We start from the raw sequence: 17238 nt of genomic DNA, 5'->3' as shown, positions 1-17238 counted from the left end.
AGAGACAAACGGTTGGCAGATACCGGAGCTCTTTCACAACTTCTTTTTCCAGGATCCAGAGCTGGTGGGAACTGACTCACGTTAGCAGGGTGTTTCACTGATAGCAACACCAGGCTCGTTAGTGTCTCTGCCTGGGTGCACCACTATTCCTGCTTGTTGTTCTGTGCTACACTTGTACTGCACAGGCCGGAGGAAACAGCGCTTCAGACAGATGGTGGGACTTTCAGGGAAATGCCTCTTTCGTAGCAGAGGACACAGGCCCTGGGGCCGCAAAAGCTGATATCACATGGTTCTGAAGGTAGCAGCGGAGCATCGGGGGGCACCCTTTTTGTTCACAGGGGAGCCTGGATCTTTCTTCCAGGGGTCCCAGACAGGGAGATGCAAACCACCGCCGGGGCTCACCCTGACACATCGCCCTGGAAACTGACTCACATCTGAGTCCTGAGTCACATCCTGTTGTGTGTTCTCAGGCATCCAAGAGGGCATTACACCAGCTGCCCACGACTGAGGTGAACTTGGAGGGCACCCTGGGAACTGCCCTGCCACCTTCCAAGCTGAAAGGCGGGGAAAAAAACCCTCTAGGGAAAAAACCAGAGCCGCCTGGAGGGTTTATATGTTCACCACTTAGGTTTGGCTCTTAAAAGCAGACACTGGGGCCCTGACGCATACGTAACTTGTCTGGTCTTTGTTTTTAAGTGGCTCTGAAAGGTGTCTGAAAAATCAGGTCTTTAGAGATATCAGCTAAATAGCCAAAGGAAAGGGCCCTCGAACTCTAACCAACAACAGAACCCATCAACCTTCTGGACCCAGGCTGAGAGGGTCACCCAGCATGTGTGTACCTGTGCGCCTTAGGGGACCCAGGTTTTGAGGGTGGGTGTTAAAAAGCCCACAGACGTAGGTGCTCAGAGAACCAGCAGGCGTCTCTGGCCATCCTCTTCTATGGCCCTGCGGGAACATGAGGACAAAGTAGGACATTTTAAACTTTTCAAAGAGCAGCTTTTGGTTTTGTTCACTTTCTGTTGCTTTCTTGTATTCGATTTCTTTGATTTCTACTCTAATTTTTATTATTTCTTTCCTTCCGCTTGCGTTAGGTTTATTTTGCTCGTTTGTTCTCTAGTTTCCTAAGGTGGGAACTCATCGATTCTGAATCATTCCTCTTTTCTAATATATGCACTAAGATGCTATAAATTTCCCTCTAAGCACTGCTTTCCACTGCATCCCACAAATTGTGGTGTTGGATTTTCATTCAGTTCAAAAGACATTTTAATTTCTCTTGAGACTTCTTATTTGACCCGTGGGTTATTTAGAAGTGTGTTGTTGAAGCTCCAAATATTCAGGGATGTTCCAGCTGTCTTTCTGTCATTGGCTTTTTAGTTTAAATCCATGTGGCCTGAGAGGATACTTCGTATGATTTCTGTTCTTTTCATTTTAAGGTGTGTTTTATGGTCTATCTTGGTGGATGTTCCCTGTGAGCTTGAAAAGAACGTGTACTCTGCTGTTGTTGGATGGAATTTTCCAAAGATGTTCATTGGGTCAAGCTGGTTGGTAGCACTGTTCAGATGAACTGTGCCCTAATTTTCTGCCTGCTTGATGTATCAATTACTGAAAGAGGCCTGTGAAGACTTCAGCTATAACTGTGTATTTTCCTCTTTCTCTCTGTCGTCTTATCAGTTTGTGCCTCATGTCTTTCGACACTCTGTTAGGTGCATACGTGTTAAGGATTGTTATGTTTTCTTAGACATAACATTTTTCATCATGTAAGTCCACTCTTTTTTTTAATGTATTTTATTGAAGTATAGTTGATTTACAGTATTAATTTCTGCTGTACAGAAAAGTGATTCAGTTATATAAAGACTATATATTACATATATAGTCTTTTTCATGTAATTCCCCTCTTTTTCCCTAAAATTTTTCCTTCTTCTGAAGTCAGTTTTGTATAAAATTAATATAGCTGCTCTGGCTTTCTTTTGATTACTGTTAGCCCAGTCTTTCTCTACCCCTTTACTTTCAACCTGACACTTTAAAGTAGGTTACTTGTAGACAACACATAGTTTTGTTTTTAATTCACTCTGACAATCTCTTTCAGTTGGTACATGTATTAGACCGTTCATATTTAAAACGATTACTGATATAGCTGGATTAACACCTACCATGTTTGTAACTGTTTTATATTCGTCGCACCTATTCTTCTTTTCTCCTCTTTTTCTGCCTTCTCTGGTTTTAACTGAGCATTTTATTTGATTCCATTCCATTTTATCTCTGTTCTTGGTGTATCAGTTATACTTTAAAAAATGTTTTTAGTGGTTGTCCTAGAGTTTGCAAAATACTGTGTAATGAATGTAAGTCACTGTCAGATAACACGAGACCACTTCTTCCTTCCCATTTCTGTCAGTACTGTCATTCACTTCACTTATCCATCGCTTACAACCACCCAATACGTTACTATTATGACTTTAAACAGTTATCTTTTGGATCAATTAAGAATAGGAAAAATAAGACTTTACCTTCATTTATTCTTTCTATTATGCTCTTCCTTTCTTTATGTAGATCCAAGTTTCTGACGTATATTATTTGCCTTTTCCCTGAAGAACTTTTTTTTAACATTTCCTGCAGGACAGGTCTGCTGGATAAATTAGCTCAGTTTTTGTTTGTCAGAGAATGGCTTTATTTCTCCTTCACCTTTGAAGAATGATTTTGCTGAATATAGAATTCTAGGTTGCTAGCTTTTTCCTTTCAACACTTTATTTACTACACTCTACTTCTGCTTGCATGGTTTCCGAAGAGAAGTCTGAAGTAATTCTTATCATTGCTCCTGTCTGGGCAAGGTATCTGCCTCACACCTTTCCTTTCTGGTTTCTTTCAAGGTTTTCTCTGTCTTTAGGTTTTCTGCAGTTTCAATATGATATGCCTAGATGTAGATTATTTGATATTTATTTTGCTTGGTGGTCCCTGAGTTTCTTGGCTCTGTGGTTTCGTGTCTGTCATTAATTTTGTCAAGTTCTCAGCTATTAATGCTTCAAATATTTCTTCCACTCTGTTTTCTCCTTTTCCTTCTGATATTTCTACTACACATATATTACACTTATGAAATTGTCCCGAAGTTCATGGATGTTCTGACTTTTTGTTTCTGTTTTTTTCTTTTTTCTCTTTACCTTATAGTTTGGGAAGTTTCTATTGACATATTTTCAATTTCATTGAAATTCTTTCATATTTCATTGATTCTTTCCTCACTCATGTCCAGTCTGTTGATGAGCCCATCAAAGGTATTTCTCATATCTGTTAGAGTGTTTTTCATTTCCAGAATTTCCTTCTGAGTCTTAAGAGTCTCTCTCTCCCTGCTTACATTACCCATCTGTTCTTCCATGCTGTTTTCTTTTTCCATTAGAGCCCTTAACATTTTTTTTTTTTTCGGCTGAGTTCGGTCTTCGTTGCCTTGCACAGGCTTTCTCTACTTGCAGAGAGCAGGGGCTACTCTTTTGTTGCGGTGCGCGGGCTTTTCATTGCGGTGGCTTCTCTAGTGCAGAGCACGGACTCTAGGCATGCAGGCTTCAGTAGTTGTGGCACGCTAGAACCCTTAACATATTGATCAGTTAAATTTCCTGATAACTCCAAAATTTACATCACATCTGTGTCTGGTCCTGACGCTTGTTTTCTCTCTTCAGATTTTTTTCTTGCCTTCTGTCGTGCCTTATTTCTGATTTGGAAGCTGGATATGATGTATCAGGTAACAGGAACTGAAGTAAATAGGCCTTTGGTGTGAGATTTTACGTTCATCTAACTAGGAGTTGGGCTGTGTTTAATGTTTGCTGTAGCTGAAGGTGCCAGAGGCTTTAAATTCCACTAATGTCCTTGTTTTTGTTTCTGTCTTTGGGCTTCCCTAAGAACCCTTCCTTAAATAGTCTGTCTTGCAGCTCCTTCAGCTGTAACCCGCTGCTATTATACAGGATCCCATGAAGAGCTGGAGAAGTCCCTAAATGAAAAACCCATGAAAGTGTCCCCACCCCAGCCCCATACACACAGACAAGAATGCAGCCCTCACGAGTTTCTTACTCTCACACTAGTCTATACTCAGCCTCCAACAATTTGTCAAAATTACCATTTATATGTTCCTACCAGCTCATGGCTCCAGTGGCTTCTGCTCCCAGCAAGCACACCTCAGCGTAATTTTCTGTATTCACCTCTCTCAAGATTTCAGGGTGGCAGTTTGCCCTATGACCTCAATTCTCTACTAGATCTGAGAAAAATCGTGGATTATCAGTTTTAGGTTTTTTTTCATGTTGTAAAGATGGGAGTGATAACTTCTAAGCTCTTGACATTTCAGAGCTGAACTTGGAACCAGCAGAACATTTTGACTTGAATTATCTGATAGGGTCATTTTTTACTCTGAAGACATTTTGATATTGCTGCATCAGAGGTAAAAGCACTCTACCCTCTTAACTCTTACGTATGCTATGGATACTTCTGAGCTCACCACTAGACTCAACCCCCCTTATTCCTAACTCCCCCCCTTCTTTGACCTCATCTCAAATGGAAAGGAGTGGGGCTCAGGATCTCAGAGGAAGGGGGCTGTTTTATCCACTACTTGATGGATCAAAAAGCTAAAAATAACCCATCATAAAACGGCCTCAGTAAAGCAGCTACATCAAAACATTATGTACCCTGGAAAAAACAGGACGCAGACAGACTAAAACTTAAATTTTCTAATCCAGTAGTTTTTTTAACGGAAACATGAGCTGGTTGAGATTGGATCCTCACCTTCTCCGTCCTCACCTCAACTCTCCAGTTTTCTTGCCCATTTACCACTTAATCTCCTGAGTCCAGTTCTTCTCCGGTGCTGAAGACTCTGTGTGTCATCAGCCTTCTTTCAGTGAACAGAACAGCGCTACCTGAGTCTCATCCTGGAGCAGGTGTGTGTGGCCTTACCAATAAATATCAGATAAGTCCCTCGGCACGGATTTCTTTTCCTTTTTAATAATATAATCATAAAAATTAGCCAGACTCACTGAGCATTTCATATGGCCAAAAACGGTGACACCCACTTTATATACAGTTTATCTCACTTATCCCTATTACCCTCTGAAATAGGAAAACTATGTATCCGAGGAAATCAGTGACTTGCCCAAGGTCATACAGCTAGTTTATGGTGAAGGGAGAATGCAAACCGAAATCTGTTTATCACTTAAATTAGGTGCTTTCCCTTGTCTGTTCCTCTCAGAGGTATAACATAGCATGTAATAAATACCACTAGGGTTCTTATCTCTAACTTGGGAAGGGCTGTTTGCCAAGTCCCGTTTAGGGAGGTAATCCAGCTGTTCACGTGGATACAGCCCCCACTAGCCACAACTCCAGAAGGCAAGGACTATAATCCACTCACTACTGAGTTCCCGAAACAGTGGCCCTAATAAAGCAAAAAGTCCATTGACAAGATGAATGAATGAGGAAGTAAATAACTTCATGAGCCTAAGAGTGAATGAATGAAGTAACTCAGCATGATGATGAATGCAATAGGAAAAAGCCTTTCCAAGCATCATACAGTCCTGGGATCTTCACTAAGTTCCAATGGGACAGGGACCATATTGTTCTTACTCATAAATTAGCACATGCCTGGCACATAGTAAGTTTCAATAATCTTGTTCTTTTTGGTGGATTGACCTATCAGAGGCATTCCCTTCAAGAACAAGCAGCCCTCCTCTGAAGAATGACGGACAGTGGTTCTCTTCCTCAGCCTATGACTTTTTTCTTGATAACCCCCATCTTATCCCTGTCCTACTTCCTCTTCCCAGAATACATGTATTTACTATTGCAAGCACCGTTCTTCACCTCAAACACCCACCTGATTCTTCCCTAACTCTGTTTAATATACGAGTTAAGCAGAGAAGTACTGTTTGGGACCTATTTGAATTAGGATCCTGCACTGTCACCACTGAAAGGGGCTCAGAGATCATCTCCTTTCAGAAATGAGAATAAGAAAGGGTAAGCAAGTAACCCAGGGTCATCACACATACAGGCCAGAGGCCATGTCTCCTGCCTCTCAGTCCAGTGCTCGTGTGGCCCACAGCACTGTCACTTCCACACTTGCCTTCGTGTGTTCACGTTGGCCCCATCATGGCAAGCATGGTAACTCAATAGTAAACTCAGCAAACCATATTATTGGCCCTTCGTTTTTTGTTTTGTTTTGTTTTCGTTTTAATGAATAATCCATGTAGTAGAAGAAAACACGGTCAAACTCCGACATGAGAAGCTCGCCATCACCACCTTCTGGCCCACTTCTGCCAATGAAGCCAAACACAGTTCACTGTGGTCACAGATATGAAAAATGATCAGGGGTCATTGAGTTTTTAGTGCTGTCCCCCAACTAGCACTGAAAGGCTGAGTTGTGGTGTGAAGAAAGAAGATGTTGAATTTGAAACCCTGTGTTAAAAAAAAATCATAGAACCTGGACTTTAATCATAAAGATCATTTTACCAAAGCATATTTTTAAAAGGCTGTGAAACATTATGCAACATTTGCATGGTTTAATTATGAGTTTAGAAAAGCCTAGCACAACTTTTTCACTACAGTAAAACATGACAGAGCATGAATCATGGCATAATACTTTATGCTTACTGTAGTTTTAGACATGGGGTTAGGGGTGCTGGGCTGTCTACACAACAACGCATGAATTACTGTACCGCAATTCACACCCAAAGGGCTTTATGGCAATTATAAAACCTCTTCTGTTTGCTTTTTAAATGATTAACATATTTGAATACTATATATATTCACTTTGTAAATACGTGTATCCAGGACATGTGCATGTCTTACGGAAAATATCTGAGTATATAATTTTATTTTCACTTGGAGCAAAATACTTGTAGCAGTATGGGAATGTTAAACAATCTGCTATTGCTATTTGCTTTCAGTTGCTGGAAACACTGTTAGCTGTAAGATTATGCAGGATCTCTGACTGTAGTTGAACACTTATTTTCCACTGAGTCTGGAATGGACTGGCTCTTTATTCCTTGCCATCCCGTCAATTCTCTAAAATTCAGAAGAAAATGAAGACCTTTCTTTAATAGTAGATTTCAAAGATTCTGAGTTAAAATATTTCCCCAGGTTCTTCAAAATTCAGAATTAAAATGTCAGTTATTTTAAAGAAAAGAAAGAAGTATATCAGTATGAGGGAAGCCGGGTAGAAGATCTCGGGAGAAGAGTAGGAAGGCAGACCTGGCTCTCCATTTACTTGATTCTGTTCTCCACGGTGACAGCTTCAAAGGCATAATAGACAAGGGACACTTTAACTGGAAGTGCAAAGCCCCAGAGGGAGGAGGTGTGGACAATGTATAACGAGTAGGAATAACTCATTTCTTTATGTCACGACACGGCAGAAAACTGACACCTGTTGTTTTCCTAAGGAACTTTGCTGCTCTTTCTGTATTTACTCCCAGCATCATGAACCCCTGGCTATGAAGACCCTTTGGAGTTAGTGTAGTTTGCTGTCACCTTTGTCTACAAAGAAGGTGGAACACAAAGAGAAAATTAACATTTAATTCTAAGACAGAAATGTAAAGCTATCTTATGGTGAGACAGTGGTTGATTTTTACATTTTCTTACACATTTTGCCTAAGAATAGAAGGTGTTGGGGTTTTTTTTCCTCTTCTGCAAACAGTATGATGCTTTTGAAAACTAAGACTCCTATGAATGCTGGAGTCAAATTTACAAAATGCTTTTTACCTAAATCTTCTGAAGTCAGATCTTTGTCTCTTCTCTCGCCCAGGCCTCTCTCTTTTTTTTTTTTTTTTGTTAACATCTTTATTGGAGTATAATTGCTTTACAATGGTGTGTTAGTTCCTGCTTTATAACAAAATGAATCAGCTACACATATACATATACATATATCCCCATATCTCCTCCCTCTTGTGCCTCCTTCCCACCCTCCCTATCCCACCCCTCTAGGTGGTCACAAAGCACCGAGCCGATCTCCCCGTGCTATGCAGCTGCTTCCCACTAGCTATCTGTTTTACGTTTGGTAGTGTATATATGTCCATGCCACTCTCTCACTTCGTCCCAGCTTACCATTCCCCCTCCCTGTGTCCTCAAGTCCATTCTCTACGTCTGCGTCTTTATTCCTGTCCTGCCCCAGGTTCTTCAGAACCATTTTTTTTAGATTTCATACATATATGTGTTAGCATACGGTATTTGTTTTTCTCTTTCTGACTTACTTCTCTCTGTATGACAGACTCTAGGTCCATTCACCTCACTACAAACCAGGCCTCTTTTTTCAATGGCAATCTGTAAAATACTTGCTCAACATTCTGCCCTTTAAAAGTTGCAAACTTGAGGTCTTGAGAAAAAGTGGAAGACATCTCTGTTAGTCTGGGTTGATAGAGGCAGCCCTGCACTGCCGGGTTTGTGAACTAGTCATCAGGCCTTGTTGCCAGTTTCCTAGCCAGACTTTCTTTTCAGTTATCCTTGGGAGAGAGTTCACCTGAACAGAAAACATTTAAAAGCCACAGAATATTTTTGCCAAAGGTACAAAAAGAAGACCCAAACCCTTGCATTCTTTTGCGCTTACTGAGTACAGAGAGACGGGTGATCGCCTGATAATGATAACCACGATTACTCGTAAAGCTGGGCAGTCAATACATGCAGTCAACGGTCCGAATGTTAACACTTCTACCTGGAAAGCATAAATTAGCCTCTCTCATCAGTAGTGTGATTAAAGAAAACCTTTGGAAGGAACAGTTAGCGGAGGAAAATCTTCAAGAGTCAAACATAAATTATATTTCAGTATCGTTTTGGGGGGAAATCATCAGACAAAAGCAAATATTGGGACTTAAGGAGGCTTATTAAACACTGGTAAACAGGCCACAAACATGTATTAGATTTAAACAAAGGTAGCTGGTTTTTTATTAAAAGATTTTATTTTTCTAAATCCTGACCCACTCTACATGTAAGTGACCTCCCTGATTCTCTGCAGATACAAGGCAGATCCAGCCGTCCCCACCATGGTCCTACGAGCAGTCCTACCAATACCTGGGACCCATTGCCTCTCCTTCTGTCCACCCAGCAACACCCATCTCGCCGGGACGGGCCAGCGGCATGACAACCCTCTCTGCAGAGCTTTCCAGTCGACTCTCAAGTAAGCTGCTTGAAAATACACTCTTTGAAGTCCGGCTGCAGTGGGAGGTTCTGGAGACCAGAAGGGATGCACGAACGGGGTGGCAGTCATTTTTGATTGGATACAGTACGGTTTAAAGACAAGGCTGTCTATCTCTAAATCCCCCGCCCACACGCTGATTTTCCTTGACACTCAGAGGCAGAGATTACGTACAGATGTGAAGGGAGAAGTGGCTTGGAGAAAGTGGATTCCTTGGGCGTTTGGGGGTGCTCACATTCGGCAGGCACGGGTGGCAGTTGAAGGGTCAGTGACAGAAAAGGCCAAAGTAGTCAGCTTCTGGGCCTCAGATGGGACTGATCCATCTTGCGGTGGCGAGGTTTCACAGGCCACGTGAACAGTGCACTGGGGCACACATGGAGTGGGACACACATCTACCCCAACGGGACACTCTCAACTAAGAGCCGCTTATATCAGGTTTGAGGAACAGACTGGAAAGCTCAGGTGTCATGGCTGGCATAACTGTTGTTAATACGTGCTCATTAAACCTAGTCATTTAACCTATGAGACCTTTGGGCTTGGCACTCACCTTTGCTTGTGGGCAGGGAAATCAGAGTTACAGAGAAAAATTCCTTTGTTGAAAGCAAAAAGAAGCGACTCCCTGTTTGGGGCTTTGAAATTGGAGCTGGACCAGACTGTGAAAATACTTCAGAGGACTTCAGCAGTAGGAAGCCTGAGAACACACTTCTGTGGAAGGGCGGCTGTTTTTGCTTTTCAGCTCCTGGAATCAGATTATAGCAGATTAGGGGCAGGCAAAGGGGCAAAGGCATTGTGTCTGCCATTTTACGTGTGGCGTAATGTTGTGTTTTGTGGACGATTGTGATTATTTGAGATTTCCCCAGATGCTTCAGCTTCTTCTCAGAGCTTCACAGAATCCCTCTCAGCTTCTCAGCAGCAGCAGTGCTGACACCTGCGGCCAGATGATTGTTCACTGTGGGGGGGCAGTCCTGTGCACTGCAGGGCCTTCATTAGTGTCTCTGGCCTCTAGATGCCAGCAGCACCCCCAGTCATGGCAACCAAAAATCACCAGACGTTGCCAAATGTCCTGAGGGCCACACTGCCCCACAGTTCAGAACTGTCTTCTTGGGCGAGGTAGTGGAATAGGAAAGCCAACTGCGTTGCCCAGTTTCCACATTATTTTCAGCCACTGTTGCCAAGAATTTCATGGCACCTGCCGGGCTAAGGAGTTAAGGGACTAGCGTAGGAATTATGAAGTCCATTCAGCTTGTTGTTGTTGCAGAAGCTCTGTCCCCTCAGGACTGGTCTGCTTCCAAAGGCACTTGTCATCTTTCATTGTTTCTTCTTCTTGTTGGCACTGCTCTGCCCACTGGCTGTGGTCTACATCTGAAGCAATTACTGTTTTTCTTGGAAATGTCCCTGCTGTGGGTCTGTCCCTTGGAATTTATTTCATAAGTCTTTTGACTTGGTCAGCACCCAAGATCATCGGCACCTTCGAATCCAAGAACCCTAGGGGCCAGCCGTTCTGGCTGACCAGTTCAGATGGAAGGGTGACTTCTTTTTTTATAGGAATGAGTAACACGTGCCCTCCCCAATCCCGTCTCACAGTTACACTTCTGAATAGCCTGGACTTCAGTTAGCCAAGGAGCAATGGAAGGGCATTTTATGGCATGAGGGTATGAAGGAGATAAAAACCGCATCCCATTTCAGCACCCAAGCATGACCCTGCGCTGTCTTGGAGGGTGGACCCAGGAGAATGCCAGAGGAGCTTTCACCGGTGGCAGAGCATAGCATGGGAGACTCTCCACCTTGGCAGGTCTCCCTCTGAGAAATCGAGCCTGGAGCCCAGACCTGAAAAGTGTTGTCATCTACCTGTGGGCAGGAGGGGTCTGGGATACTGAAAAGTGGCTGCTTTGAGAGCCTGCTTTCCTTGAATCCCGCCCCCCAGCTCAGCTCTGTGCTCTGCCCCTCTCCCCACCCCCAGCGCCACCTGGGCTTCCTCTGGCCAGAGAGACCTGTGCTCTGTGTCTGTCTCTTACCTTTGCAGACAGACTCCACACCTTGTCTGAAAAGAGTTGTCATCTGGAGGTTTTCTTTTCTTTTTTTTTAAATAATGTTTAGCTGCCAACCTGGGCGACAGACAGCATGCATTAATCTGAGTCATGCGAGATCCTTTTAAGGCAGCCATTATCTGCTCAGGCTGTTTAATCCTTCGGGGGCAGTGGGAGGGGCCCAGAGCAGGGCTGCTTTCATCCACAACAAGCTGCAGAATGAAGACTTGAGCTGTCATGGCAAACATTCAGCTCCATCGGTGGGGCAACATTTCCAACTAAAATACCTGCGCCGCCTAATCCCCAGATTTCCTACTGTTTAAAAGCTCCCTGTGAATATCAGGGGTCCCCACCTCTGCCCACACTGCTACCAAATAAGGGGGCACCAGCCCAGCCAAAAGGACAAATGAGCTAAGGACGGGTGGGTGAACTGTGCGTCACTGGTGGGGCGTGCTTGGTAGCGGGTGTCAGACCGGACATAAAAATGAAAACAAATATTTTAATAGGTCACTTGAATCTGAGCCCACCTAGTGGGCCGAAGTTGTTTTGTTATCACAATGTGTGTGGAAAGGACAATTTGGCCAAACGGATGGTCTTCTGTAGTGTGACACTGGTGCTATGTGGCCAGAAGAAGAATCACAGGCAACGTCTAAGATCTTCCAGATATTCTGCCCACAAGTGAAAGAACTATTTTCTCCTGACAGCTGAGACCATAACATCATTCCATTACTTATGTCCGTGACAAATCACGGGCTCACTTGGGATTCCAGTAACTTGCTGTCATCACCAGGTTACCACACAGCAGTTGGAACAGACTGGCAGAGCATGTCCAGACACAGTCATGAAACAGGGTGACCTTTCATTCATTTTCCAGTGGATTCACCTTTTTGTCTCATGGCAAAGGAAGCAAGAGGAATAATGGGTGGAGTCATTTATTTGTGTCCAGAGTATTGCATCAGATGACAACAAATGGACTGTATTTGCCTAATGCTTCTCCCTGGACTATAGAAATCTCACTGGAAAAATGGAGTAAAGCTTCCTGTTAACTCTCAAGTATGTCACAGCTCTGTGTGTGAACACAAACAAGTGACACAGGGCTTGCTCACAGAAGGCCCCAGCGGGCAGGGACAAACCCTGTGGAATGAGGTGCGGCCTGGCTTCAGGACGAGCTAGAGAGTGTCCGTGGAAGGGCTGCCCTAGAACCACTGTCAGTTTGCAACTTTTTCCCTGCCCACACGTCTGACTCGCATTGAAAAGGTTAACAGGAGTGTTTATTTCAAAGTCAGACTCCTGGTTTCCTCATCAGTGGAGAGATTTGCTGCAGACTTCTGTTGTTTCTATAATTACCTCTCTGATGAAGAGTATATCCCCTCACCAGAGGCACCCCAAATTTACAGGAGTTCACTTGGAGGGAGGGAAGGGGAGGGGGAGAGAGAAAGAGAAAGAGAGAGCGCGAGAACGAGAACACTAGCTCTCCCTGCTGGAATAACAGGCTTGAAATATGAGGAAGCTGATCAACAGCCCATGCCGTCCAAAAGCAGATGAACCCACCCGATGGCTTTCCTTTCAGAGCAAGCTTTTGGCCCAGCCAGGTTTCTCTGTGGGCCTGAACACAAAAGGACACAGGCCACATGCCATCTTGAGCTTGGAGTTATTTCGTATGTTCACTTGAGAACTGATACATTTTAAAACATTCAGTTCTTGCCTCTGCTCTGTTTTGTTGCTGTCTTTTGGGTTTGCTGACGTAAAGACTACGGTCCTGGCCTGGTCATTTAACGCATAATTCTGAGGAACAGAAACTACCCCAGGACACCATCCTACATGCACAGTGGTGGTTCTCAGTGGGGGCGGGGGACTTTTGCCCCCCTCACCCCTACCCCCAGGACACTTGAAAGGTCGGGAGACATTGTTGGCTGTCACAATGGGGGGAGTGGGGCTCATTACTGACATCTGCTGGGCAGAGGCCAAGGATGCTGCCAAACACCCATCCCAGACCCACATCACCCCAACAAAGCTGGCTGGCCCCAAATGTCAGTAATGCCACTGTTGGGAAACTCTGATCTACAGGACACAGGAAACCCATCCTAGCACCCAAACCCACGAGTGGTTCCCAAGGGCAGCCTGTGGTCAAGGAAAATGCAAAAAGATGCCACAAAGGACAGCCAAAGCCAGTCCGTGAAATGGTAAATGCATCATCCTAACCAAATGAGTTTTATAGACAAAGCTCTGCCATTTCTGGTAGAATTTCAACATGTACAAAAACGGAGCAGATAAGTCAAGGTCCTGCAGCCACTCCTCTTAACAAACCGGTGACGCATCTTAGAGAAAAGCACGTGAAACCGACGCTGTACTGTTTCTAAAACTGTGGAACTAGTCTGAAGGTAGATATGGGAGAGAAAGAGTGACGTGACGGTTCACGGACACCCAGTCCCAGTCACTACCATGGCGTGCATCAGCTTCAACCATAGGAAACGGCCAATTTTTAACTACTCCGGGCCTACCGAAACAGCAGTTTTAAACGTATTATAACGTATTAAAATGTTATTACATATTAATATTGTTATGACAATATCGTATTACATATATTCTATTAATATTAATCTATTAATGCACCCATTATATTAGTAGTTCTAGTGTTACATTGTTTTGTTATATATTGTTATATTAATATCACTGATTAAATGTACATTACTATTGATATATTAATATATCGATTATATAGAGAGGTGGCAAACTTTTCTGCAAAGGGCCAGATTCTAATATTTTAGACATTCTGAGCCCTACAGTCCGGCCCTCCAGTCTCTGCCATGACCACTCAACTCTGCGGCGGTGATTTAAAAGCAGACATAGATAATACATAAAAGAATGAGTCAGGCTCCTTCCAATAGTACTTCATGTATGAACAATGAAATTTAAATTCCGTATCATTTTCATGTCAGGACATCATCTTTTGATTTTTTTTTCTTTTTCAACCATTTAGAAAAGTGAAACTCATTGTTAGCCTGTGGGCTTACAAAAATTGGTAGCTGGTGGATCTGGCAGGTGGGTTTGCCAACCCCAGAGTTACAGAAATACGGTTATATTAAGCAAGTATTATATCATATACCGTATTACGTTGCATGAGATCGTATATTACCATCATCATCGTATCAGCTGTCTGGGCAGCAACGTTCTGGGTAATCCTCCCGCGAGCGGGCCGGCGGGGGAAGGGGCGTGGCCTCCTTGAACCCCTGTCTCACGATATTTTTCTCTCCCTCCCTGCAGCCGCGCCCGACCTAACAGCCTTCGGCGACCCGCGCCAGTTTTCCGCGCTGCCCTCCATCTCCGACCCCCGCATGCACTACCCCGGCGCCTTCACCTACTCCCCGACACCCGTCACGTCGGGCATCGGCATCGGCATGTCGGCCATGAGCTCGGCCACGCGCTACCACACGTACCTGCCGCCGCCCTACCCTGGCTCGTCGCAGGCGCAGGGCGGCCCGTTCCAGGCCAGCTCGCCGTCCTACCACCTGTACTACGGCGCGTCAGCCGGCTCCTACCAGTTCTCCATGGTGGGCGGCGAGCGGTCGCCGCCGCGCATTCTGCCGCCCTGCACCAACGCCTCCACCGGCTCAGCGCTGCTCAACCCCAGCCTCCCGAACCAGAACGACGTGGTGGAGGCCGAGGGCAGCCACAGCAACTCCCCAACCAACATGGCGCCCGCCGCGCGCCTCGAGGAGGCCGTGTGGCGACCCTACTGAGGCTGCGCACGCGCTCTCCGTGCGGCCGGGCGTCGTCCCGGGAGCGTCTCCTTCGGGCTCCGGCCTCGTGTGCTCGGGAAACCCGCGTGGGCCCGGCCGCCGGCCCTGGGGAGCGCGCCGCTGCCAACTGCCATGGTGATGTCGCTCCGGGCGGGGCCTCGGGGCCACCTGTGCTTCTCAAGTCCGTGCAGTTCGCAATTGCCGTTGGCCCATCTCAGATTTTTCTAACCTGATGCAACTTGAGGGTGTCCGCTTCACCACCCCGTGGACACGCTGTAAGGCAAACAGAAAGATTCCCAGAGGGAAACTGTGAATGCTTCTGATTTAGCAATGCTGTGAATAAAAGAAAGATTTTATACCCTTGACTTCACTTTTTAACCAAGTTGTTTATTCCAAAGAGTATGGAATTCGGGTTTTTCGGGGGTTTTTTTGGGGTGGGGGTGGGGAGATGCAACTCATTCTGTTTGGCATCTAATTCATATTTTTAATTTTCTTTTGCAGCACCTTATAAATTGCAAAATGCGTATTTGCATTTGGGGTGGTTTTTATTTTTATATATACATAAATTTGAGCTTGCTTCTTTCTTGCTTTGACAAATGAAAGAAATATTCCTTTTTCTGTAAGTTTTATTTAACTTTTTTTTGGACTTTTTTTGTAGTTGTTTTTTGAGAAACGGCTACAGCTTTGGGTCATTTTCAACTACTGTATTCCCACAAGGAATCCCTAGATATTTATGTATCTTGATGTTTAGACACTTACTTAATGTGTTGATACTTTTTTTATTATTTAAATGTACTTATATTAAGAAGAAAAATATCAAGTACTACAGTTTTTGTTTTTGATAGTAGCCAAAGTTAATTGTATCACATTGAAGAAAGTTGGAAAAAAAGGATGGGTAATGTGATCACTTGGTTATCTAAATATTGTTTACATTAAACTCCCTTTAATGTTAATCAAACGAGTTGGTAGCTAACGCAGCAATGTTTTCAGTAGGCTTTTTAGATACTGAGGGTCACTCCAAAGATCTAAAGTATGGAATTTTCTGCCAAGCTCAACAAAGGGTCTCATATCTGACTCCCTCCCTTCAAACGGAGAAGGTCAAATCTGGTTCCAGAGGGTTCACGCAGATGCCATGATGGCACCTCTGGAAAGGATTTATTTTCTGCCTAGGGGTTTTCTCACTCCATGGCCTCTTGTTAATGTCACACATGCTTTGTAACAGAATGAATCTGAAGTAAGCTGTGTGGAGGAGCAGTATCCTCATGGAAACCGAGTGGATGAATTCAGGGGTTCCTTAACTGCTTGATTCTGGAGATCAAGAGCGGAGATCATCTGAATCTAGAGTTCAGATTTTTTTAGCTCCAAGAAAATATTCCTCTTTGATACAGTACCTGTTCATTGATGCAGAACGAAACTTGTGGCTGTCCCCCAAGGCTGGGAGTGGAAGGGACTAGACCGGATGCCTTTGACAGCTGAAGGTCTCCAGCTCAGTTTTCATAGGGTGGGCCCAGAAGCAGGCCTGAACAAGCCAAATCCCCTCCGTGTGCCTCAGTGGAGTCATATGGGAGAGCATCGTCCCACCTGTGCAGGACCCCGTCCCATGCTGCTCACTGACCACCCATCTTGGTGTTGTTCTCACTAGGCTGAGACCCTACCCCGTAGGGTGTGTGCACTTTTACCCGTGCATTAGCATGACAGGAAAGATTCATGTCACTGCTGCCCATGGCTACAATCCAAACATACCCAATGTCACTGTAAATTTTATGGCACTATTTTTATTGGAGGATTTGGTCAGAATGCAGTTGTTGTACAACTCATAAATACTAACTGCTGATTTTGACATATGTGTGCTCAAAAATGATCTGGTTGTTATTTAATGTACCTCTTAAATTAGTTGAAACGATTTCAGGTCAACTCTGAAGAGTATTTGAAAGCAGGACTTCAGAACAGTGTTCGATTTTTATTTTATAAATTTAAGGATTCAAATTAGAAAGATCTTTGGCTGCAGGCAGCAAAACAGCTGGTCTTATTTAAAACAACTTGTTTTTGAGTTTTCTTATATATATATATATATTATTTGTTATACACAGATGCAGTAGCACTTTGGTAAGAGTAAAGCAGTTTGTGTTGTCAGTCAGGTCGTTCTTATCTAGAAAAGAGCTAAAGCAGATCTTGGAGAAACTCAGAATATATTTATTTTCATTTTAGGCATAATTCTCCCTCCATGACACATTTTCATGTTTTATTCTATGTTACATTTTTACAGCAAAATGACCCTTAAATGTCAGTAAATTTAAAACTTTTTTATTTCTGAAAAGGACCATTAGCCCAT

General features: G+C 43.9%; 1 protein-coding gene across 1 annotated transcript in view; it reads left to right on the top strand.

The window, feature by feature from the left end:
- RUNX1 (RUNX family transcription factor 1) overlaps positions 1-15243 on the top strand; it is a 243784-nt gene extending 228541 nt beyond the window's left edge. The window contains exons 7-8 of the mRNA XM_060150902.1: positions 8960-9121; positions 14431-15243. Coding sequence (XP_060006885.1) covers positions 8960-9121; positions 14431-14906 — 638 coding nt within the window. The 3' untranslated portion in view covers positions 14907-15243. The remainder of the gene's footprint in view (positions 1-8959; positions 9122-14430) is intronic.
- Positions 15244-17238: the final 1995 nt, after the last annotated feature.

Source organism: Lagenorhynchus albirostris, chromosome 5 (assembly GCF_949774975.1).
Source record: "Lagenorhynchus albirostris chromosome 5, mLagAlb1.1, whole genome shotgun sequence".
Taxonomy (NCBI): Eukaryota; Metazoa; Chordata; class Mammalia; order Artiodactyla; family Delphinidae; genus Lagenorhynchus; species Lagenorhynchus albirostris.
The sequence above is the reverse complement of the archived record's forward strand: the minus strand, read 5'-3'. Positions and strand labels throughout refer to the sequence as shown.